We start from the raw sequence: 24,073 nt of genomic DNA on the forward strand, positions 1-24,073 counted from the left end.
CCATCTCCACAATGGCCGAGTTCCTTCCAGTGTTAACTGCCAGTAGCATGGTTCTTTTGCAAACCCCCCAGGAACATCTGTGCGGTGGCTGGTATTGGTGCGTGGTTGGGAGAGACTATTCAGCAACGTCGTTCGTAATTGAGGCATCATCTAGAGGAGGTCGTGTACCTTCACAGGCACCTCCAGTTTTAATTTTAAAATTTGATTTAGTATAGCATCCTCCGCCTCCGGTCGGCTGGAAGTACTCGCCGTACCCTTTGCCTTCGCCCTTTCTCGTATCTCTTTCTCAATTTCTTCCCGTGCTTCCCGTGCCCTTCGCTTCTCCATCTCCAGGTCTGGGCACATTGTTGTCTGGCTTGAGCGCGGGTTACGGCCAACACTTCCTTTTCTTTGGTTTCCTCGACATTGAGCAAGTTGACGTCGGACTTCGCGCAGGTGGCGTCTTCGTGGTCTCCCGGTCCGCACCATTTGCACAAATATTGTGTGGCCTCTCCCTTCGGGCAGTCTCGGGCGAAGTTCCCCCACTTGCTGCATGCTTTGCATTGTACCATCGATCAGCCTTCGGAGTCGTATTGGATCCGGCTCCTTGTGTTGTTATTGTTGTTTCGTCCTCCCCACCGGTTATCTCGGTAGCCTCCCGAGGTTGCATTGTTGTTCGCTTGTTGGGCTGTACCCGCTGGTGCGGATGTTGTGGCCTACTTAGTGAACAGTACCTGGTTCATTTGCGTACTTCGGGTCTTCATGTTATATGGGCACTCCTTGGTGGAGTGTCCCATCACTTAGCAAATCTCGCAGAATGCCTTCTTCGGGCAAGTACCCTTTGTGTGCCCCTCCTCTTTGCACTCAGTGCACCATATGTCCCCTTCGGTCCGACCGGTGCTTCTCATTGTTTTGAATTCCCTCCTCATTCGCTCCATGTCTTTCTGGAGCGCTTGCACCCGTTTGCCAGCCTCGCTGTCGCTGCTGCTTTCCTATGACGAGTCATCCTCCTCGGACGAGCTATCCTTCTACTTTTTCTTTGATGTCTTGGTCTCACTCTCGAGATCCATCACTCTATTGTATGCATCTTCGTACGATGCAAGTGGAACGATTTTCATCTTCTTTCGGAGGGAATGCTTTAGTCCCTCCACGAACCATCGCTTTTTCAACCCATCTGCTGGTTGACACTCCATTTTTCCCAATAGTTCCTTCAGCCACCGACTATAGGCTCGAACAATCTCCTCCTTGTTCTGCTTCGTTCCATAGATCTCGGCGACTATTTCGTTGTCATCTCTCAGGAGGCGGAACTCTATCCCAAACTCCTTCAGGTCGGGCCATGTGCCGACTTTGGCCTTGTCCATATCTGAGTACCAGTCTATGGCCCCTCCTCTCAAGGTTGCTAGGAATTGTGTTACCCATTCGTCTTGGTCGGTAACACCGTTCGCTGACCATATGGTTTTGCACGTTCGACAATGGCGGACGGGATCTTCCTTCCCGTCGCCATTTAACTTCGGTAGTTTTTGTTTACTCCCCATCGATGGGGGTTGTCTTCCTGGAGGTGGCTGTGGCTGTGTCTGGGCCCCTGCGCCGCTCCCTCCGGTCCCTCCGATGCCAGTGATGTGTCCTGCGTGGGTGACTGGAGGTACGGTGTTTTGCCTACCGAGTGTGGCACCTACCATACGGTTATCCTCCCCTTCGTTGTCACCCGCGCCCACTCCTAGCTCCCTTTGTTGATCCTCACTTTGTGGTGTAAGGGATAAGTTTCTGAACCGATCCTTGGTCTCTTCGACTAGATCTCTCCTTAACCTTGTTTCCTCCAGAAACTCTTCGTGGCTCCGCACCCTACGGTGTTCTGGCGACACGTAGAAATTTCCGTCGGCTTCTGCACCCTCCGTGACACCTCCTTGGTTCCCCTCGAGCCACCCTTCGGTAGGTCGTCCCTCGGCAAGTTGCCTCAGCCTCCATCTACGTTCTATTTGCTGCTCCAGAATCAAGGCCCTCTGTGCGGCCTCCCACTCGTCTATTTCTACTTTTTTATTTCTATCTTTATTTAATATATTGGGCATAAATCACTTTCGTACATAGCAAGCACACGCCATGTACAAAAAAAAAAACTTTTATTATTTTTCTTTTTGGCCACAATTTATCTCAACATTGTGTCGGGATTATTACAAGGTTCAATTTCCCCTTCGCCTCTTGCCATCACGCTCTGCATCCCACGATGATTGTTCCGTTTGCGCATTGTCGACCTCTAGGTTAATCTCACCGACGGGTAGGCCCATCGTGTCCGTGCGCCATCCGCGTCTTCCGTTCTCGAGTACGTCTAGGCAACGACGCCAAATGTTTGCCCTCTCGGGTGAATAACTTAAAGCACACAGATAAAACACGTAATGCAGAGTAATAAAACCATAGATATCAGACAAGTATAAGAGATGTTATTCCATTCCTAATCGTTGTTCGTCACCAGTTACATTCGGAAGTATATAAAGATACCGAGGGGGTGCGAGCGCCAACCATCGCACCGCAACTGCCACCCCTCGCTTGCCAACTAACCAAGACAATTAAAACTTAATTAACTAGTTTTATTTTCATGTACAATATTGCCGCCAACAGTGTTGGTGTTGGAAATAAGCCACACCCGGACCAACGATGGACTGGTCCAAGAGGGGCCAGTAGCTCAGTGGTAGAGCACTCCAGCAGCGTATGGAAGGTCCTAAGTTTGAGTCCTAGCTGGTCCATGTCTCAACAAAAAGGAGTGCATAAACTAGCTGTCATTTTCATCACTGCTACAATTCCAATCAGTGCCTGGCAACATGAACATTTTATATTGGAGACCAGAAAATTTTGAGATTGTCATTAAGTAAAGGTCAGTGTGTGCAGGTTGGTAGGCTTAAACTACTTTTGTTAGGATGACCATTGTTAAGACAAGCAAAAAACAACAAAACAAGGGGAAAAATAATATTTCATTTAAGGAAAAAGGGCAAGGTTTCTTGCATAGACAAAAGGAAATGCAATCTCCTTGAAGCTATGCCTTCATTGATTTTTTATTCTTGAAGAATAAATGGATAAGACAAAGTACTAAGCTGAAACTCCAGACTAGTCAGAGGTGTTCTTGTTGGAACATTAGGAATACCGAATATATAATTAATTTGAACAGGCTACTGAAAGGTAGACTATAAATTCTTTCGGCACCAAGTTGCTGATTAACAAGAGAAGTATAGTTATAAATTGTTAGTAATAAGAGAACCAAGGATATCGAACAAATATACCATTGATGTTTTAACCTCAATCTATCAAACCAGTTACATCAACATTAAATGTACAACCATAAAACATTTTATTAAAAAAAAATGTTTAACTTTGCATGAAGCCATAGATAAGTGAATAAAATAGCAAAAAAAAAAATCTTCTCTTCCTTGCCAATCAAATACAAGTGCCAATCCAGTAGGGAAAATAGTGCATTGGTAAAAGGAGTTTGGAGTTTTCTACAAATGAAAACCAGAAGAGAAAATAATTCATTGGTAATATATATTGTAATCTCAAAAATCTTATCCCTTGTGATTAATGCGACAAATGGCACCTTCCTCCATGTCATCGAAGGTTGGGCTTTGCCATCCTATCCTTTTGTGCACTTAAACCATCTTTGTCAGCTCTAGCCGAAGTCTCACCATCGCCACCAACCTGTCATCTTCAGGGACACAAGCGCAGCGCAGAGACGTCCGCGCAGCGCGCTAGCATCCCGCGAATCTGACAATCCGCAAGTGGTCGTTTGAGCGTTACGCCTACACCCGAAAGGAATCGTAACACCTACACCCGAAAGGAATCATAATGCCTCTATATGTGCCCACTGACGTCCAGTTTCCTTCCAGGACCTTTATCTATTAATTTCGAAGGCATTTTGGAGGGATTTTCTTGGCAAGTTGATGATCATTTGCAAGTTGAAGCTCTTGGAGGTTATCTTTGGACAGCATTCTACACGCATTACCATTGTGGCAGCATTTCAAGCACTTCACACCAGCATTTCCAACAATCGTTTATAGAAGGGGAGTTTCCTTGATCTCTCTCTTCGATTTTCCAATATCTTTTACCAATCTCTTGTTGCATCTTTTCAATTATCTTTATCACTTTGTTATTCCCGTGGCTTCTTGGGTTGTCTATGGAGGTGGAAACACCAAAACGGGGATTTGACTTAGGCAGGCTCCGTGGCTTCCTGGGTTGTCTATGGAGGTGGAAACACCAAAACGGGGATCTGACTTAGGCAGGCTCCAAAACACAACCCCCAACATTTTCCTTTCTTGCATGTGTAGGTACACCACCATGAAGAGGAGATTAACTTGCGGGAGGCTACATAGTGTGGACCACGTGTAACATTCTCTCGTTCCTTTTTATCTCTTGGTTTAGTCTCGTGTTCTATGTTATCGCTTTATTTTAATAACTTTTTTATCAGTTAATACATTCTATCAGTGCATCCAAAGCTTTTTGCTCAGACTCTGCGCTTCGTCCGTAAAGGACGATAGCGCACTGCGCTGGTGTCCCAACTCCACGCACTCGTCCCAAGGACAGAGGCTCAGCGGAGCCATCAAGAAACGCCTCTCAGGTGTCTAACATCCTAGCATAATTATGTTATCCCCTGGCTCATCTTAGCAGCAGTTCGAGGAGGTATTGGAGGGATAGTTTATTCTCAAGGATCCATCATCCTTGAGTTAGCAAATTTCCTCCGCTATATATATATATATACTAAGTCACAGAAATCGGCGAATTTCAAGCATGAACCTCGATTTTTTTCAAATTTCAAACTTTTTTTAAAAACACATTCAAATTCGGCCATTAACTTTTTTAGGGTTTTTGAAACGTGTTTAGGGTTTTTTAAGATTGTCAGCATATTTTTTTAATAAAAGGTTCGTCTCTGCCTTTGTAAACACAGAACTCTCGTGAAGAGGAATAGATTTTCGGCGGATTTTGAAGTTGCAGTGAGTGGGTCCCCATCACTGCAAGAAGTTGCAGTGCGTTGTTTGCTGGGTCGCCGTCTCTACAAGCCTACAAGGGTTCCCATTGCTGAAAGGCTTCCCATCATTCAATTTCTCACAGCCTTATACACTCCCGTAATAATTTATTACAAGTATTACATATATTTAAAAATAAACAAAATTATATCAGGCAAATTTTATCCGAACTTTTTTTTTTGAATTTTTCCCTTGTCAAATTTCATCTGAATTTCATGGATGTCGAATTTGAATTCGAATTCGTATATATATATATATATATATATATATATATATATATATATGCCAACCCAGTAGGGAAAACAGTGCATTGGTAAAAGGAGTTTGGAGTTTTCTACAAATGCAAATCGGAAGAGAAAATAATTCATCGGTAACTGAGTTTCAAGTATATATATATTACGAAATCAGTAGGGAATGAATTCCAGCTATTTTTCTAGGCAGCGCTTAGTTAAATGTATGTATTTCTAACAAACCACAGATTTAAGACCATAGTTTCCAAACTCAGACTCGAAGAGTACTCAGCAAACCAAAAAAAAAATTGACTAGGAGACTACTCAGCAAAAACCCGACACCTTAGAAAACACTTAAATTTTTGAAAAAATATAAATTTTTGAAAAAATATAGCTATAAAATATGTCAAATGAGTTTGGTGGAGTTTGGGGGCAACGTCCCCAGTGAAGTAGGTGGACGACGCCCCTTGCAGGGGTCTAGGAGCAGCACCCTTAGCAGGGTTCAACACCTTCAAAACCACACAAACCTTCATTGTGCACACCATTTTCATAATTTTTTTAAAGGCCAAAAGCAATGCTTATAAAGCAAAAAAAGTAGAATTTTTACAATGTCTAACCCTTTTTAACCCCTAAAATTTCACATGTTGCTAGCACCATGAGTTAAATGGAAATAATCGCTGAATCTTTTGGCAAGTCTTGGTGAGTTTTTCAAAAAAAAACTTGGCAAGTAAACCTCACAAAAACTCACAGAGCAAAAAAAAATGGCAAGTACTTGGCAACTCTCTAAGCACTCACAATGTATGTAAAACAGTGCGAGACACGCAATGGATTTCAAAGAATTGATTGATTTACAAAATGAGCAAGACGCTCATAAATAATACAAGAGAATTTACAAGAATAGCAAGTTTCTAATAAGAAACTGCTGAGAAGATCGTAGAAGATCTTACTAAAATAGAATATACACTATTGAGCATTAATACTAAAATTAACATTATTTTAATATTCTAATAGTATGCAAACTATGTTTAAGACAAAGGGCAGCAATTATTTAAAAGGAATGATCCCAAAATGTATTAAAATTTAAAAATTGAAAATCAATTGCATTATATCATATAAATGATTAAACTTAATGTAATTTAGCTCTAAGGATTTAGAACTTCCAAACAACAAACATCATGAGATTAGTATATGGCAATATTATTAAGAAAGAAGCAAGCCTGCCCTCGAAATGAACCTGTTAGCCCATTGGAAATCCCAAATATCACAATATATCTCAAAAATTAAAATTCAATATAAAATTGACCTTTTGAATTAATATTGCCATTCCGCATAAAACTCTTGTGCATGTCTACTATCAAGAACATCACTTAAGAGGGATGCAATACTTAAGTTAAAGATACTCCTACAAACAGTTAAGATGTGACTGCTAGCTGTGAATAAAAGATATTCAAAAGATAGCAATAGTAAGTACTTACTGTTTCCAACACATGCTGCAGACTACGAAGACCAAATGAATGCCCACATTGCGCTACCATTGCATCATCCATCAGTAATCCCCTGATACAGTAAAAACACAAAAAATAAATAAAACCTCTTTCTTCTGAATAATCTTATGATGCAGCTGATATAAAGTATTTCAAGTTTGTAGTTATCTTTATCAAGAATCCAACAGAAGATTGCGTAAGGTATTAGTGAACGGACTATTGTAACATGCTTGCTTCACATGTGAGTAGTCTATTCTTAGGGCAGAAGAGATAGTTAACTTTTATATTATTTTTCATGCAGCATATTGTAAAAAAAAATATGCAGATTCCTTATTAATAATTCAATATCATTAAATAGAATTTAATATGCCTACTTTGTTGCTCAAATTGTTTGAGAGTTTTGTATAATGTGTTGTGTTTTTATGAGTCGAATATTTCTTAATAGCTATTGGAAGTTGTGTTGTAGTAGATGTTAAGTTGGTCATTGTAGATTTGAATGGAAATACTATGTTTAATTTGTAACATCTAACGTTTGTAAAGATAAAGCAAATTAAAGTGTTTTTAATGTAACTGTAAGAATTGACTATAGCAACCCAAGATCTAGAGGCCAATTGAATAGCACAAACAAGAGAGAACAATAGAGACAAGAAATAATTGTATTCTCATTAAGATGCAAATAGCTGGATGAATAAACAATGTACATAAATCTACTTATATAGGCAAGGCAAAAGGAGATGAGAGCACACAATAATGACATGTGGCTCAATGAGATGCAAGGGTAGGTAGGAGTTAGCTAAAACTCAACCACCCGACACAAATAACTATGCATCCTAGGAAAGGATAAGTCCACCTAAAGTGGAAATGCTCCAACTACTCCAATGCAATCCCCTAGGTAAGTTTAAGTAAAGTGTAATTACATCCTAGGAGTTAAATAAAATAAATTAATTACACCAACAGTAACTACATGCTTTGTTTGTATTCCAAGTTTTAGTGAAGTGGCCTTGGTAGCTTTATATGTCATTTTGCTCTTCTAATTTATCATTTTTTTGTATTATTTAAACTTTAAAACAATCTGTTTAGTCCTAAATGTATAGTTTGGTGAATGATCAGATAACACAGTATTCCCTGCACGTACCAAGTACTCATGGGACAGAACAATCATATAACATAAATGACAAATGATAATAAGTAGACCAAAAAGTTATATCTTTATTCCAATGTCCAAAGTTGTCCATACATAATCTCCCCTGCCGAGGTTCCAACCAAACAATATATAGACCCGACAGTTGGCCAAGTTGCCAACCGTCACCAACTCCCAACTACCCAACGGGAACCTCTCGGCGACAAACATAAGCATAACATAACATACACACTTATAATTATTATTCATACTAACATACGTTTTGACCCCTAACATTAGCCCCCCCAAAAACGTAGTCGTCTTCCAGGTGACTCAGACAAGAGAAACTGAAATGAAAAACATAGCTAAGACCAAGAAGAGGGAGGAGGCGTCCCTGTAGTGGTCGCTGTAGGAGGCTGCTGGCCGGCCTAGAGTTTTAGGTTCTTTTCTACCATCAACTACCGTTCGCGAGCTTTCTTCACCATGTGAGCAGCTTCCAGTAGCTTCTTGTCTTTTTGTTCCAACTAGGAAGTGAGCGCCACCACCTGGGCTGCTAATGCATGTGCCTCCTCCTCCTGTATGCTACAGCGGGCCTCACAGGTAGTCATCTTCATTTCCATCTCCTTCCTCAAACTCTTCTCTACTGTGGCCAACTTCGTCTGCTTCTTACTCTCTTTTTCCAGGGTTATTATGTACATTTGTTGGGTCTCTTTCTCCACTTGATGCTGCCGCATCTGTAAGTACACCTCTCGGAAAGCCCCCTCCATGTTGCAGAAGGTGGTGCCTAAGGTGCTTGAGCCTCCTATCAAGTGCCTATGGGTCCAATTCTGAATCATCTCAGGTGTACTATTATCTGGCCACCCCTGCTGCTCAAAGTGTTGTGTGAACTCATCTTTGCACCCCTGGGTCATGAAGTGACACAGCTGTGTAGCGTCGGCTGAATTGTCGGCCTCCATTTGTCCAGTAAGCTGAGCCATGCTATGTGCAACATTAGAGAGCCCTTGTAGCTCCTCCAAGAATCGTCCGAGTGAGCCTGTTGGGTCATTCGAGTCAGGTGGTGTGATATGGAGTCCAGTGAGAGCTCCCTCCGGACCACTGCTCTGCTCGTCCCTTCCCTGCTGCTCCTGATCAGTGGATCTCTCCACGTTTGGGACACTGATCTCTCTATCTGAGGTCATGCCTGGCCCGATGGCCATGTTATGCGGTGCAGGGGAGGGGGGGAAGGTGTGGGGCGAGTGCGAACTGTCCTAGCCATCCATCCAATGAGGCATCTATATCCTCATCTGTCATAATATCCAAGGTTGCCTCTAAGTTAGTTGGTACCATACGAGTTCCTGCTGACACGTACCGGTTTTTGTTGTCGTCGTACCGGTTTATGTTGCCGTCATACTAGTTCCTATTGCCATCGTACCAATTCCTTCCGCCACCGTACTAGTTTCTATTCTTGCTGCCAGTACAGCCAAACTGATCTGTGGCAACGATACCTGTCGCTATGCCGGCGGCTCCCTTCTCCAATCTTCTGGAACACTACCCCCATTGGTCGTACATCTCCCACTGGGCTGGCGACTGCAAGCGCCTCTTGAGGTACCAGGTGTGCCAGGGCAAGTTTTGAGGGTGTAAATTTTACCCCCATACTCTTCCATTGCACCCCGTAATCCTCCCTGTTGCTCCTCTTCTTCATCTTCTCTGTTTCCTCTTCCTCCTCTACAGTGGTGTGTCCTGACAGATGGAACCCTTCATCCCCACTTTCCTGTTCTTCTGGTTCTTCCACCTCCTTCGAATCCTCGGCACTGCTAACCTCTTCAATTTCTACAGATGTGTCTAGTTTCCTCCTCTTCCGTGTGGGTTGCGTTGTGTCGCCAAGGATGTCCAGGTGAATGTAGTAGTAGATGGTGGGTTTATTTAGTTCAACCGGTCCGCGAGGTTCAAACGTCCCCCAAACCTCTAGCGGTACCTGCAGGCATACGGCATCTAGGAACAAGCTAATAGCATGATGACACATGTAGAATGCTTTGTGTTCCAATCTCAGGAAGTCGTGGATGCGTTCTGCCAGGAGTTGCCCCCAGTTGTACACCTTCCCGCATCTAATCCCGTTCATTAATCCAATCATCCATATGGCGATGTCAGAGGCACGGCTGGCCCCTGTCAAGCGGCTTTTAACTAGGTCCATTAACATCCTCCATTCTCATGGTACGATAAAGGTACGCTTCATTCCTCTGCTGTCGACCCAGGCGCTCTTCCATTGTTCTTTCGTAAGGTCGTCTCTGCACACCAAGTCCATCAACCATTTTTTCTTTTCTCTGGTGAGTTTTTTGGTTGGCTTGGCAACAGATGCTCCTTTATCCGGTATACCAAATACTCGCCTAAAATCCTCAGGTTTGAATGAAACCCGCACTGTGTGCCCTTGAAACTAGATGACAGAAGCTCGTTCGTGCGGGTTATAGCCGGATACCATGGTCCATAGGACTGGCTTGAACTCTTTAATGTTGAATATGGGCATCTGCACAGCATGGTCGACCTGTGCCTTCTCGAGTGATTCCTTCATCACATGGTCTGGAGGGTTTTCCTCCCACCAAGTACGACATTCACTGCCGGTCACACTCTTGAATGCTACATTTGCTGCCGTGAGTTCCTCTGAGTCCTTTGTTACCTTCGGTCTGCTCCTAGTTTTCTTGCTGTTGGCAGGCTCTGTGGCAATCATTGTTGCACTGCAACTGCCTTTCTCTACTCTTCTTCCCATACCCCTTCCTGAGTCATTATTATAACTGTCTAACAGATTGTCTCACCAGTTGGTACGGTCCATTGTGTCACTCTTAGTTTCCCTGTTTTACGGCCTCTTCCTTGTGTTCTGGCGGACAGGCCCTTTGCCTCTTATACCTGCGTACTGCCTCTTTGATTGTCCTGACAAGTGCCTGGCGTACGGATATCTCTGCTTGTCTTCCTGGTACCGTACATCGTACGGATATCTCTGTCTGCCTGGTTGATGTCATACGCCGTACGGAATTTCCCTTGTGGAAATTGTTCTGCGCATGTTGGCGGGCGCAGGTCGTACGCCATACGATGAAGGTATGCACTGGTTCCAGGTTATGTCCGTACGGTAGCACCGTACGCCGTACGACACTTCAAGTTGGCACCCCCTAGTTTTCCTACACCATACTCATACGGCGAATGATATGCTCTTCCGCGTGCTCCATACGCCATAATCCTAATTGTCGTATACCGTACACGTATGGTGCATGTGTGTCGTACATTGTACGATGATCTTTGCTCCCACTAAGACGAACTCTGTATGTTGTACACGTACGACAACCTTATGCTTTCCCTCCCTGTATTTTGTACGTCGTACGACGTACGGTGGCTCCAGCTTCCCCCCTTGTGTGTACCCTGTACCCGTACGTCGTACAATAAGACATGGCAATCCTTTGTAAACCGTACGTAGTACAGTATGACCTAGCAATTCTCTCTAAACTGTGCGTCGTACAGTGTACCTCTCAGACGCTCGTGTCTTCCCAACTGTGCAATCCGTACACCGTGCGGAATTATCCACTCTTGTGTGTCAATCACGTGTTCCGTACTGTGTCTTCCGTTCTTACAGTATGCAACTGGTTTGTACAGTATGCTACTTCCTTCCCTTCACTCAGTCTTGTCTGGCTGCCATGTTCATCTTCCTGTGTTATGTCTAATGAGGCCTCGTGGGGGCTTTTATAAGCCTTTCCTCTTGCTAGGATTAGGGTTAGGTAAAAATGCCTTATCAACTTAATATAAAATAATTGTTTCCTCAACAGTCTTACTTTTTCTCTATTGTTTTTACTTGTACTTGCCTGATTTTTCAATTTTTTCATGCCTGTCGATTTAGACTTGCTTTTTTCCAGTACTTCTCCTCCTCGCCCTTCAAAGCCCCTTGTTTTTTCAGTCGTCTTACTTCTTTCATCTGGCACGGCTTCTTCAATATTAGCTTCATCGCCTTTAATTTGCCCAAGTACCTTTTGGCCTGATTGTGCCCTCTAGTTGGCCTTCTGTGAGTCACTGGCTTGTTTATTGTGTTTGTTTTTTCGGTCAAAGAGCTTCCCTGTCTCCTTTGTTTCCATCTTGTTGGCCTTTTACCTTGCTTTTTCCTCCATTTCTTCTCTAGTTCGTCGTTCCTCGCCTTATCCTCCTTCCATTTCTTGGTTGGTTCCTGTTCAGAGTCTCCCTCCTCATTGTTCCTCCTTTTTACTCCTGATGTATTGTTGGACGTCCGCATTCTTATTTCCGAGTCGTGCAACCATGTACACACATGTGGTAGTCTTCTATAGCATTCTTGTGCGCAGCAGGTCCCTACGTATTCCAGGTCCCATATCTTGTCCATCAGTGGAGCAGGTCCCACACCCTTGTAGCGGCCGTCAATGTACCGGTCCCCGTATTGGTGGTACCATTTTACTCTTTCTCTGTCGATCTCCGGTGGTCCAGCCGGGTTGGGGATCACCCGGTATAATGAGTTAGGTTCGGCCTCTACCTCGCCTGCTCTGGAGCGATGACAAATAGGTCCTCTGTCTTCAATACCATTTTTAAACATGGCCCTAGGGTTGCCCCATTTTCTTCCAGGTTGAGTTCTTCCTCTAGGTCCCCCGGCTCTACCTCTTTAAGTAGGTTCTCAGTTTTCCTCCGAGCTTCTGCTTCTTCGTCAATGTCATATGCAACGTACCCCTCCCGAGCTCCTTCATATGGGGCTCGTTTTTTCCAATATCCTGAAACCCATACCCACATAGCTGGGTCTCCGAAATACGCATTCGTGAGATGTTTGTGAATCCAGGGAACTGCTACACCTTCCACCCTTTTTGGCACAAGTCGTTCTTCCATGGCCGACAAGAGCTTTGCCCAGTTGTCATCCCTCCGATAGGGTTCTCCTTTAACTACTAGGTCTTCCTCGACCTCCTTGCTTTGACCAATGGTCCAATGTCCTCTCGTGGTGTATCCTAGCATGTTGATCCCAATCACAGGTTTATTTCTTTCCCTGTATATTTTTAACTTGGAGTCGTTCACCGGGTCCCTGATCGGACTGGTATCCAAAGTTGCGAGCTTCACTACTCCATTCCTACCGACCTCTCTGATTTTATAAGGTCCGAGCCAACGGACCTTGAACTTCCCTGGTCGAAGTTCGTTCTAACTGTTATACTTCAAAACTAACTGTCCTAGTCGGAAGTTGGCCTTTTGCAGATGTTGGTTGTGCCAATGCTTTCGTCGACATTGTGCCACCTCAGTTGCCCATTGCGCCATCATTCTCCGTTGATCCAGCTTTATCAACCCATCAAGCCTTGCATTCATGCTTTCGGTGTCCCCTAGTCGATTTTCTACTGCCACCCGAAGGCTTGGCACGGTGTACTCGGTTGGTACCGCTGCCTCATGCCCGTACATGAGCTGGAACGGTGTATGCCCGGTAGTGACTTTGTATGTTGTACGGTAGGCCCATAGCATGGCTGGTAGCCTTTCCTCCCAATCTTCTTGTTCCACCCCACACGATTTGTAGATTATTGATACCAACACCTTGTTGGTTGCTTCTACCTGACCAATAGCGCAGGAATAGTACGAACTGGATAGGTTATGGAATATTTTAAATTCCCTAGTCATGGTACAGATTACTTGGTTGACAAAGTGCACTCCTCTGTCATTGGTTATTTGGAGTGGTATCCTGTACCTGGTGACAATCTGTTCGTACAGGAACCATGTTGTACTCAGAGCCGTGTTATCCGGAAAGGCCCCACCTTCTCCCCACTTGGTGAGATATTTTGTGGCAACTACAATATATTTGCACCGGTGTAGGTTACTTGGCTTGAGAGGTCCCACAAATTCCAAACCCCATTGTTCAAATAGTTCCTGTGGCTGCGACGGGAAGAGAGGCATGAAGTCCCTTTTGAGAGGTTTTCCTGCTCGTTGACAAGTGTCGCATCCAATCACCCACTCTCGGGCGTCGGTGTGTAGGGTTGGCCACCATAGACCTACCAGAAGCACTTTCCTGGCAGTTGCATTTGGTCCCATATGTCCGCCTGCCAATCCGTCATGTGCCTCCTTTAGTACACCGCGAATTTCCTCCTCCATGACACACCTCCTCAAGATCTGGTCAGAACCCATCTTATATAAAAGCCCATTGATTAGTTGGAAGGTTTTGCTCTTTAGTGCCAACTTCCTCCGTTCTCCTGAAGGCATCTCGCTTGGAAATGTGGAGGTAGATAGGTCCTGGCCTATCTTTTCATACCAGGTTGGTAGTATTGCGATTTGAAACATGTGCGCGTCTGGAAAGTCTTCGTTTACCCCCTCAGTCGGTTCCCCTGATCTGATCCTTGATAGTTGGTCGGCTATTACATGGGACTTCCCTGGTCATACGACAATGGTGAAGGTGAATTCCTGTAAGAGCAGTAGCCACCGGCTTACCCTCCCTTGAATGATTGGTTCATTCACTAGGTACATTAGTGCCTGATTGTCCACATAAAATGTGAACGGCGTAGCCAATAAGTAATGTCGGAACTTCTGTACTGCGTACACCATCCCCAGTGCTTCTCGCTCCATTGTGCTATAGTTTCGTTCGGCCTTTGACAGAAGTCGGCTTGCAAAGAAGACGGAATGGTCTAGTCCTTGCACCCCTACCTGGGCGAGAGTAGCACCAATTGCAAAGTTGGAGGCGTCGATGTGTACGTGAAATTCCTTGTTCCAGTCTGGGTACACTAATATCGATGCACTCACCAACCAATCTTTCAATTCCTTGAAGGCTTCTTCTTGCTCCGTACCCCACACAAACGGCTCTCCCTTCCTTGTCAACTTATCTAATGGCCAAGACACCTGCGCAAATCCTTTCATGAATCTTCGGTAGTAGCCGACATGGTCGAGGAATGATTTCACCCCTGTTACGTTCATTGGGCTTTCCATGTTGACGATTACTCCTATCTTGTCTGCGTCTATCTTCAATCCTTCCTTACAGAAGATGTGGCCTAGGAGTTTCCCTTGTGGTATCATAAACCTACACTTCTTTGGATTCGGGGCTAACCTAGCCTTCCGACATCTTTCCATACATTCTCCCAAAGCCTTCAAATGGGTGTCCTGGTCGCTAAAAATCGACCAATCGTCTAGAAATGCTCTGAAATTCCCTACCGACATCTTGTCAAAAATATGCAAAATTATTTGTTGGAAGGTCGCAGGCGCATTGCATAGCCCGAAGGGCATGCGATTATAGGCATACACTCCTTCCTCCACCACAAATGTGGTTTTCAACTTATCTTCTTCCGCAATACTTATCTGGTTGTACCCAGAGAATCCATCCAGAAATGTGTATATTTCGTGCCCTGCGACTTCTTCCAGGATACTGTCAATGAATGGGATCGGAAATGTATCTTTGATAGTTACTGCATTCAGGTACCTAAAATCCACACATCTCCTTATCTGATTAGCCTCTTTTTTAAGGGAGATGACTATTGGAGAAACCCAGTCACTTGTTTCCACTTTGAATATAATCCCTGCTTCCAACATTTTATCGATCTCCTCATTGACTCTGGCTGCGTAGTTTTTGTTCATCCTGTACGGCCTCCTTCGTACTGGTTGGGCTCCTGGTACGAGGGTTATGCGATGCACACATAGCTCCGGCGGTACCCCCTTGAGGTCTTTGTAGGTCCAGGCAAAGACATCTTTATATTCCAGAAATATCTTGAAGGCTGCTGCCTTCAACACATGGTTCCAGTCATCTCCTACTAGTATCACCTGTGGTTCTGCTTCATTGCCCAGATTAATTTTCTCCACATCTCATTCCTCGTACTTGATGGGTTTATCCCTTTCAAACTGGTGTGCTGGCGTGTCATCCACTCTTGCCATTCCTTCTTGATATCTACCGTACTCTGGGGGAAAAGATTGTTCTTTCATCCTACCACTTGATTCTCCTATCTCACATATTTGTAGCATGTGACATTCTGGGTGGAAGACCTCATAGTCCTCCATTTGCCAATGAAAAAGTCCCGCCAGTGAACTGGCTCCATCCTCCGAACACCCGTCCAATTCCAACACTCCTTCCTTGTCGGGCTCTTTCCATCCTCTACCTCCTTCAGAGCCCCACTCCCATCGATTGGAATCTTTTGAGTCGGAGTCCGATGACGTAAGCTCTTCGCTGACGGACTGGTTCCTGAGATCAGTTGCATACTTATGACCGTCACTCTCGATTGAGAGCATATTCCTTTTCCAGTTATGATTAGCTTTGGCCATGATCAGCCACCCCCTTCCTAGAAGAGCGTCGTACGCTGTCCTTTCCAGCGGGATGACTACAAAATCCAGAAGGAATTGTTGCATCCCAATTACCACCTTTTGTGCCATGAGGGTACCGAGGGTTTTGATACCGTGTTGGTCGGCACCGACCAGGTGGAAGGTTGGTGGCCAGAGTGTAGGCTTGTCGAGGCTTTGTCAAGTTTCCTTCGGTAGTACGTTGAATCCGGACCCACCATCAACAATGGTGTTTGTAAGCTTTTGTCCCATTATATCCATCTCTACTACTGTTGGTTTCCGTCCGACGCCCCCGCGAGTACCATAGGATTCATGGCATCCGTACCAAGTTCCTTTACCGGGTCCGTACTACATGGTTCCGCCACCATTTGGTGTTCCTGACCGAAGGTAGTGTCCATGGTTACATTTGTCAAAGCCATCCTTATCTGTGGCATGGTCTGCAGAAGGTCGTACACCCGTACGAGTATTGTGGTTTGTAACATTTGCTTGATGATAGTCTTCTCTGGTTCCGATCGGACTGGTGTATCGGAAGCCAGGTGCGAGGCCCTCCGCTCTCCAGCCATCGCCTGCTGGATATCCGCCGTTGCCTCCTGAAGTCTTTCGTTTTTTGTGCGAGGGTCCGAGTACATGGCTTTCTTGTTTTGCAACCTTGTGATTGCTAGTACGTCTACTCTTGATCCCTCCACATAGAGCATGTTCACCCCTTTTTGCTTTGGACAATCTATGTCCTTGTGATTTCCTGGACCGCACCATCTGCACAGCAAACTTCCTACATCACCTCCATTTTGGCATTCTCGGGCAAAGTGACCCCATTAGTTGCACTTCCTACACTGAATCATGGGTCGCCCCTTCCCGTCATATTGAATTCTGCTCCTCGGTGTGTTATTATTGGATCTGTTGTTACCCCGCCGGTTGTTTCTCTACCCTCCAGGTGAGGCGTCAGAGTTTGTTGTTGGCCTCGACGGTGTGGTTTGGTCGGGTTGGGCGTGGAGCACTTGTGTGCTCCGTGCCTTCAAGTTGTACGGGCATTCCTTAGTGGAATGTCTCGTTATTTGGCAAATGTCACAGAAAACTTTACGGGGACAAATTCCTTTAGTGTGTCCTTCGTTCTTGCAGTCAGTACACCATAGTTCTTTTCCTTCCCTACCACTTTCTTTGTCACCTTTTAACTCCTCCATCATCCTCATCATATCCTTGCGAAGTGCTTGCACAGTTTTGGATCCCCCTTCGCTATCGTTGTCTATGCTGTCACCTTCGCTGGTCCGTCGCTTCCCCCAGGATGTCTTGTTTTCACTTTCAATATCCATGGCGCAGTTGTATGCTTCATCGTACGATGGCGGAGGGACCAATTTCATTGTCCTTCTCAGGGATGGTACCAATCCTTCCACGAACCACCGCTTCTTGAGGCCATCTGCCGGCTGGTTCTCCATTTTGTTAAGTAGTTCCCTCAGCCTTCTGTTATATGCACGCACACTTTTGTTTTTTCCTTGTTTGGTGTTGTAAATTTCCGCCACAATCTCGTTGTCATCCCGTAGGAGTTTGAATTCTTCCTCGAAGGCCTTCTTTAGATTGCTCCAAGACGTTTTGTGCTGAGCATCAAGGTCTGTGTACCAGTCAATAGCTATTCCTCGCAGAGTGGCCAGAAATGCCTTTACCCAGTAGTCCCGGTCGTCCTGGCCATTTGCTTCCCAGATGGTGACACATGTCTTGCAATGTCGTACGGGGTCCTCTGACCTATCGCCCATGAATTTTGGAAGTTTTTGTTACTCCGGGGTGTGTGCCATCGTTCTTTTCTGTGCGGTTTTATGCAGTGCCTGGAAATGGCTATATGTCGGAAAGGTACTATGTGTCTGGAGGGTACCGTACGCTCCTGGTCTGGTTGGGCCCTTGCCAACTGGGCTTTGGTCACCTTCACTTCTATAGTCTCTCCTCTCGGGGTTTCCGGATCCGATCTTCCTATTTTGATGCCCTCCGACAAGGACAAGTTTTTAATGTCGGACAGCGTTGCTTCGAAAATAGTGGCGATTTCCTTGCGCAGATCCCGTACCGCCTCCTCCCCTTGTTCGGAAAATTTCGATTGGGTACTTTGTGATTCGGTTCTGGAGTCTTCTTCACTTGACGTTGAGTGTGGGGCCTGGTCGGCGAGATCTTCCTCCGCTACGTCTGGAAGTGGCAGGTTCCTAGCGACCTCAGCCAACTCCTTCCACGTAAACGGTTTTTGCCTCTCCCGACTACGACTCCGACTCACACTCTGAATTCTATTGTGTTTCTTCGGACTCCTCGAGTCAGCAACCTCTCTTAGTCGCCGTCTCTTGTCTGCCTGTTCTTTTATACAGAGAGATCTTCGTACAGTTCCTTCGTTTACTCCTTCGGTAGCAGTGGTACATCTATCTTTGTTCAGTCGTAGGGGCATCAAGTGACAGAGGTACGGCGCCGACTGGCCTCCCTCTCCTCTTCCTCCCTACAACTTCGTTCCTCGTACCGTCGGAGGACTTGTTGCCGCCGAAGTTCCTTTGTTGTTTCCTCTCTTCGGTCTTAGCGTGCAATCAAATTTCTGGCGAGTAACCTTGGAATACTCCCGAGTGGGTCAAAGACGGGGGTGCTGACGGTGAGTTCACCACGTACAGTGCCTTCCGAGACGGCTCTCTCCTGAGCCTCTCGCTGCACGTACTGCATGACCGACACGTCCCACAACTCCAACAAGTCTGTCGTCAACTGATCCTCTCATTCCTCTTCCGCAGTACTCTCTTCGTGCGTGTCGCTGTCCACTACAATTAATTGCTGGTTAAACGGTCGGCCCATTAATTGCTTCCGCCTGCCGCCATAGTTATCTCCAGGTTCGTTCAGGCAACGGCGCCAAAATGTTTAGTCCTAAATGTATAGTTGGTGAATGATCAGATAACACAGTATTCCCTGCACGTACCAAGTACTCATGGGACATAACAATCATAACATAAATGACAAATGATAATAAGTAGACCAGAAAGTTATATCTTTATTCCAATGTCCAGAGTTGTCCATACATAATCTCCCCTGCTGAGGTTCCAACCAAACAATATATAGACCCGACGGTTGGCCAAGTTGCCAACCGTCACCAACTCCCAACTACCTAACGGGAACCTCTCGGCGACAAACATAAGCATAACACAACACACTTATAATTATTATTCATACTAACATACGTTTTGACCCCTAACACAATCCCAGTCTTATGTGTACTTGCACTCCTCAAAATACCAATGCTCTATCATGAATTATAAATTGTGCTCTTTCAACAACCATAAAAGACTTTGAAAACTTTGAAACTTTGTCCCTACTTTGAAATATAATTTAATAATAAATAATAAAAAAATTAAAATACAAAAGAATAAATATAAAAATTAAAATTAAAATATAAAAGAATGTAATTAAATATAATTAAAATTTTATTAAAGCTAATGAAAGGTCAAAAGGCATGAAATGATAAGTTGCGACTCCCTCAAACGTGAGATATAAAAGGGAGAAGAGAAACTCATTTGAGGGCAGAATAATTTGGAAATAAGAAGTGCACATCTGATTTAAATAAGTGCAGACTTGATTATGAAAGGTTGTGTTCCTTTCAAAGGGCAGGAATAATGAAGAGTTGCACTCTTTCAAAAGGGTGCTAATAGTGAAAGGGTGTGTCTTTTGCCAAAGGGCATACACGATGAAGAGGTGTGCTCTCCCTCACATTGAGAGATATAAAGAAAAGGAATCAAAAGCATCCAATGATATCACCATGCATTGGATCAGATCAGAACTATTATTAAGTTATAGGCAGTAGCATCTTTGTTCTTGGTGGTATGCATGGGGATGTGTTGAGTATGGATGCTTAATATACGAAACCTGATAAAGTTGTAATGCAGAATTTAATAGTAATACTAATATAGACTGTAATATGTATGACAGTCATACTTAATTTCATATATATTTATTATACATGAGAAGTTAGTATACTTATAGTTTCATTCATGTTATTACTGTCAGTATTTAAGAAGTTGGGAATTGAGATGTTTCTAAAGAGGGGTAGTCTAAATCCAAGCAAAAGGTTAAGTCCCAAGATAGGGTGGGAATCAGCAACCTGTAAACCGTGAGGGAACCTATTGTATTGTGGTATCCAAGTGCTTTAGTAACAAAGACCATCATCTTCATCTTTAAAGCTGACGCAGTAATAAAGGTGGACATTGGCATTTAGAATTATGAATGATAAAATTAATTACCTAGTATAGTGAATGAACAATTTAATAATTGATAGATCAGTCAAACTATGGAATATTACTGATTTGATTCACGTCAAGATGGAATTGTTGCCTAATCAATCTGGATTAAGTCATAAGTATATTGAAATAGATTAATTGTGGTTAAACTGGCCTGAACCTAGTAGGGGACATTACAAGGAAAGATGAACTAGGAACGTAAAATAGTGATGAAGATGGTAGGGAAGAATCATCATGATGAGAAAAAGGAGACAAGAAGACTAATTCAGACCTATCATAAAGTTTACGGACAGCAACATCCTTGTTATTAGTGGTATGCATGGAATGTGTTTAATAATTATGTTTAATATATGAAGCCCCATAATGTCTTTATGCAGAATTTGAATAATAATATTTACATAGACTGAAATATGTACTATGGTAATATATAATTTCATGACAATGGCAGACCAGATCTGACATGTGTCAGTTCTGTCTGCCATTACTAAATATATTAATAACTAATAATGTATTAAGCAGTGGTAGTATTAATAATTTTGTAATGTCCCCACTTTGAAATAGAATTTAATAATAAATAATAATAATAAAATTAAAATATTAAAAATTTAATTAAAATATAAAAGAATATAATTCAATATAATTAAAATTTAATTAAGTTAATGAATGGTCAAAAGACATAAAATGAAAAGTTGTGACTCCCTCAAGTATGAGATATAAAAAGGAGAAGAGAACCTCATTTGAGGGGGGATAATTTGGGAATGAGAATTGTGGATCTGATTTAAATAAAAAGTGCAGATCTAATCATGAAAGCTTGTGTCCCTTTCAAAGGGCAGGAATAATGAAGAGTTGCACTCTTTCAAAAGGGTCCTAACAGTGAAAGGGTGTGTCTAACAATACATGTATTTACGTGTATGCTCTATGTTTGCATATATCCATGTGTATGCTTCATGTCTTTCATGTGTATTCTCTGTGTTTGATATTGATAGATGACTCAGTTTGAGACAATTAAAATTGACATTGCTTGAGGCCAAGCAAATTTAGGAAGGGTGGACTCTAATGTCCCCACTTTGAAATAAAATTTAATAATAATAAAATTAAAATATTAAAAATTTAATAAAAATATAATTCAATATAATTAAAATTTAATTAAGTTAATGAATGGTCAAAAGACATAAAATGAGAAGTTGTGACTCCCTCAAGCATGAGATATAAAAAAGGAGAAGAGAACCTCATTTGAGGGGGGATAATTTGAGAATGAGAATTGTCGATCTGATTTAAATAAAAAGTGCAGATCTAATCATGAAAGGTTGTGTCCCTTTCAAAGGGCAGGAATAATGAAGAGTTGCACTCTTTCAAAAGGATGCTAACAGTGAAAGGGTGTGTCTTTTGCCAAAGGGCATACACGATGAAGAGGTGTGACCTCTCCCTCACATTGAGAGATATAAAGAAAAGGAATCAAAAGCATCCAGTGATATCACCATGCATTGGATCAGATCAGAACTATTATTAAGTTATAGGCAGTAGCATCTTTGTTCTTGGTGGTATGGCAGGGGATGTGTTGAGTATGTATGCTTAATATACGAAACCTGATAATGTTGTAATGCAGAATTTAATATAATACTAATATATACTGCAATATGTATGACAGTCATACTTAATTTCATATATATTTATTATACATGAGAAGTTAGTATACTTATAGTTTCATTCATGTTATTACTGTCAGTATTTAAGAAGATGGGGATGAGATGTTCCAAAGAGGGGCAGTCTAAATCCAAGCAATAGGTTAAGTCCCAAGATAGGGTGGGGATCAGCGACCCATAAGCCTTGAGGGTATAGACCCAAGATAGGTAAGGGCTTGGATCTGTAAACTTTGAGGGAACCTATTGTATTTGGTCTCTAAGCGCTTTGGTAACATACATAGACCCTTCTCCCTTAAAACTGAAGTAGTAGCAGGGTCCGATATCTATATTAAGAACCATGAATAATGAAATTAATCATTTAATGAGGAAAATAAATAAGAACTTGTTAATAACTATATCAATCAATTTTAGTATATTGAAATAGATCAAGTAGGGAACATTACAGTATCCATGTACAAATGCAATGCAACTCTCACAAACAAAAAAAGATGAAAACACACAATGCTCTCAATGAGAAGAACAAAACCTCATGTGAGGAAAAAGTCCCCGACATAAGAGAGAATAAGAGAGACCATGAAGCCCCCCCTCAATGTAGAATCAACAGCAAGGATGGTCCAAGATGTTAACCAACATTCCTCCCTATTAGGAAGAAATAGAGCCAATGTTGCACCAAGAATGTCAAAGTGTGACAAAATCGGGTACCATTGTCGATGAAGAATGACAACCATGATAAAGATCAAGCATGGAAACAACCTGTACGAGCATCAACTGAAGACACAAACTACATACATTCTCATCTAGAGACATGTACCAAGTCTCACAAGATAGTTCCTAATCTATTAAGTACAGAAGGATTACATCAAATATGCCATCAATGACAATGTACAAAGAGGTGTGACACATTATATTAGTGCGAGTACAACATAGCTCGTGCAAGAGAATAAAACATGACATGACAAAGATGCAAATCTAGAAACATGAAGATGATGCCACCAAAAAAATGCCCTGTAGAAGACTGCAGATGAAGATGCCTCTGATTGATATGTTGCCAAGAAAAATATAGGAGCAACTGGTCCCCCTAGCTTCCGATTGGAGGACGCTGCAATAAAAGTATGATAGGTGGACAAGAAAAAAAAAATTCCTAATTTGCTTATTTAATGACATTTTGTTTTTAAAAAAACTTAATTGAAAATTTAATGAAAACATTTATTAAAAATCCATGAAAAAACTATTAAAAATTAATATAGAAAATTTTAAATTACTTTATTATTTAAACCCTTTTTTGTTCATTAAAAAAACTTTATTATAAAAAAAATAAAGATAAATTTATTTTTTATTTTATAAATGAAGACATTTTTATTAATAACTAATTAATAAAAATTTATTTAATGTTAAAATACTTTAATAAACATTAAAGAAAAACTTTAAAAAATTTATTAAAAGCATTTTATTTTTATTTTTTATTATTAAAAAATACTAAAAAAATTTAAAAAATAAAATAAGATAAAACGCCTACCGTGGCAGGGTAGTACCCTATCATGGCATGATGGTGGCAAGGTAGTACCCTAGCACGTAGGTGTCCCTACAAGCCACAGGGCCCGACAGGGTCTGCATACGCGAGCCCTTGTTGGGTACCTACAATAACCGCAAGGGTACCAAAAAAAAATTATTTTCTTTTTGTTTTCAAACAAAACAAAAAAATGGCTTTCGAAAAAAAAGGGTGTTTTTCTAAATGATTTTTAATTTATTTAATTTCTGACAAAAAATTTAAAAAATAGAAAATTATTTTTTTTAATCAGACCTATACCTGCAAGTCCGAACGGCAATCAGGGAGGGGAATTTTCTTAGCTTTGGGTGACAATGGCGGATTTTGGTGAATGAACATGCAATCTTGGGGTTTTGAGCCTTTAGAGCACAATGGTGATGTCGGATTTGGCCCAAAGTGCTCCAAAGTTGCAGATCGCTCCCGAGTCTGGCAACCACCTTCCACCTACAAACAGTTGTAGATTTGGCCTCTGATATCGGATTTGGACAAAACAAAAGGCAATTCTGACTTTCTCGAACCTTCTCAATACAATGGTAACCTTAGATCTGACCCAACTAGCTCCAATATTGACCATGTAATAGAAAGCCTCAAATGTAAA

At 42.6% G+C, this 24,073-nt stretch overlaps 1 protein-coding gene across 1 annotated transcript in view; it reads right to left on the bottom strand.

Annotated features, from left to right (window-relative positions):
- LOC131048800 (uncharacterized) overlaps positions 1-24,073 on the bottom strand; it is a 240,750-nt gene that overhangs the window by 209,104 nt on the left and 7,573 nt on the right. The window contains exon 2 of the mRNA XM_057982872.2: positions 6,688-6,769. Coding sequence (XP_057838855.1) covers positions 6,688-6,769 — 82 coding nt within the window. The remainder of the gene's footprint in view (positions 1-6,687; positions 6,770-24,073) is intronic.

The sequence above is a fragment of the Cryptomeria japonica genome, chromosome 8 (assembly GCF_030272615.1).
Source record: "Cryptomeria japonica chromosome 8, Sugi_1.0, whole genome shotgun sequence".
Lineage (NCBI taxonomy): Eukaryota > Viridiplantae > Streptophyta > Pinopsida > Cupressales > Cupressaceae > Cryptomeria > Cryptomeria japonica.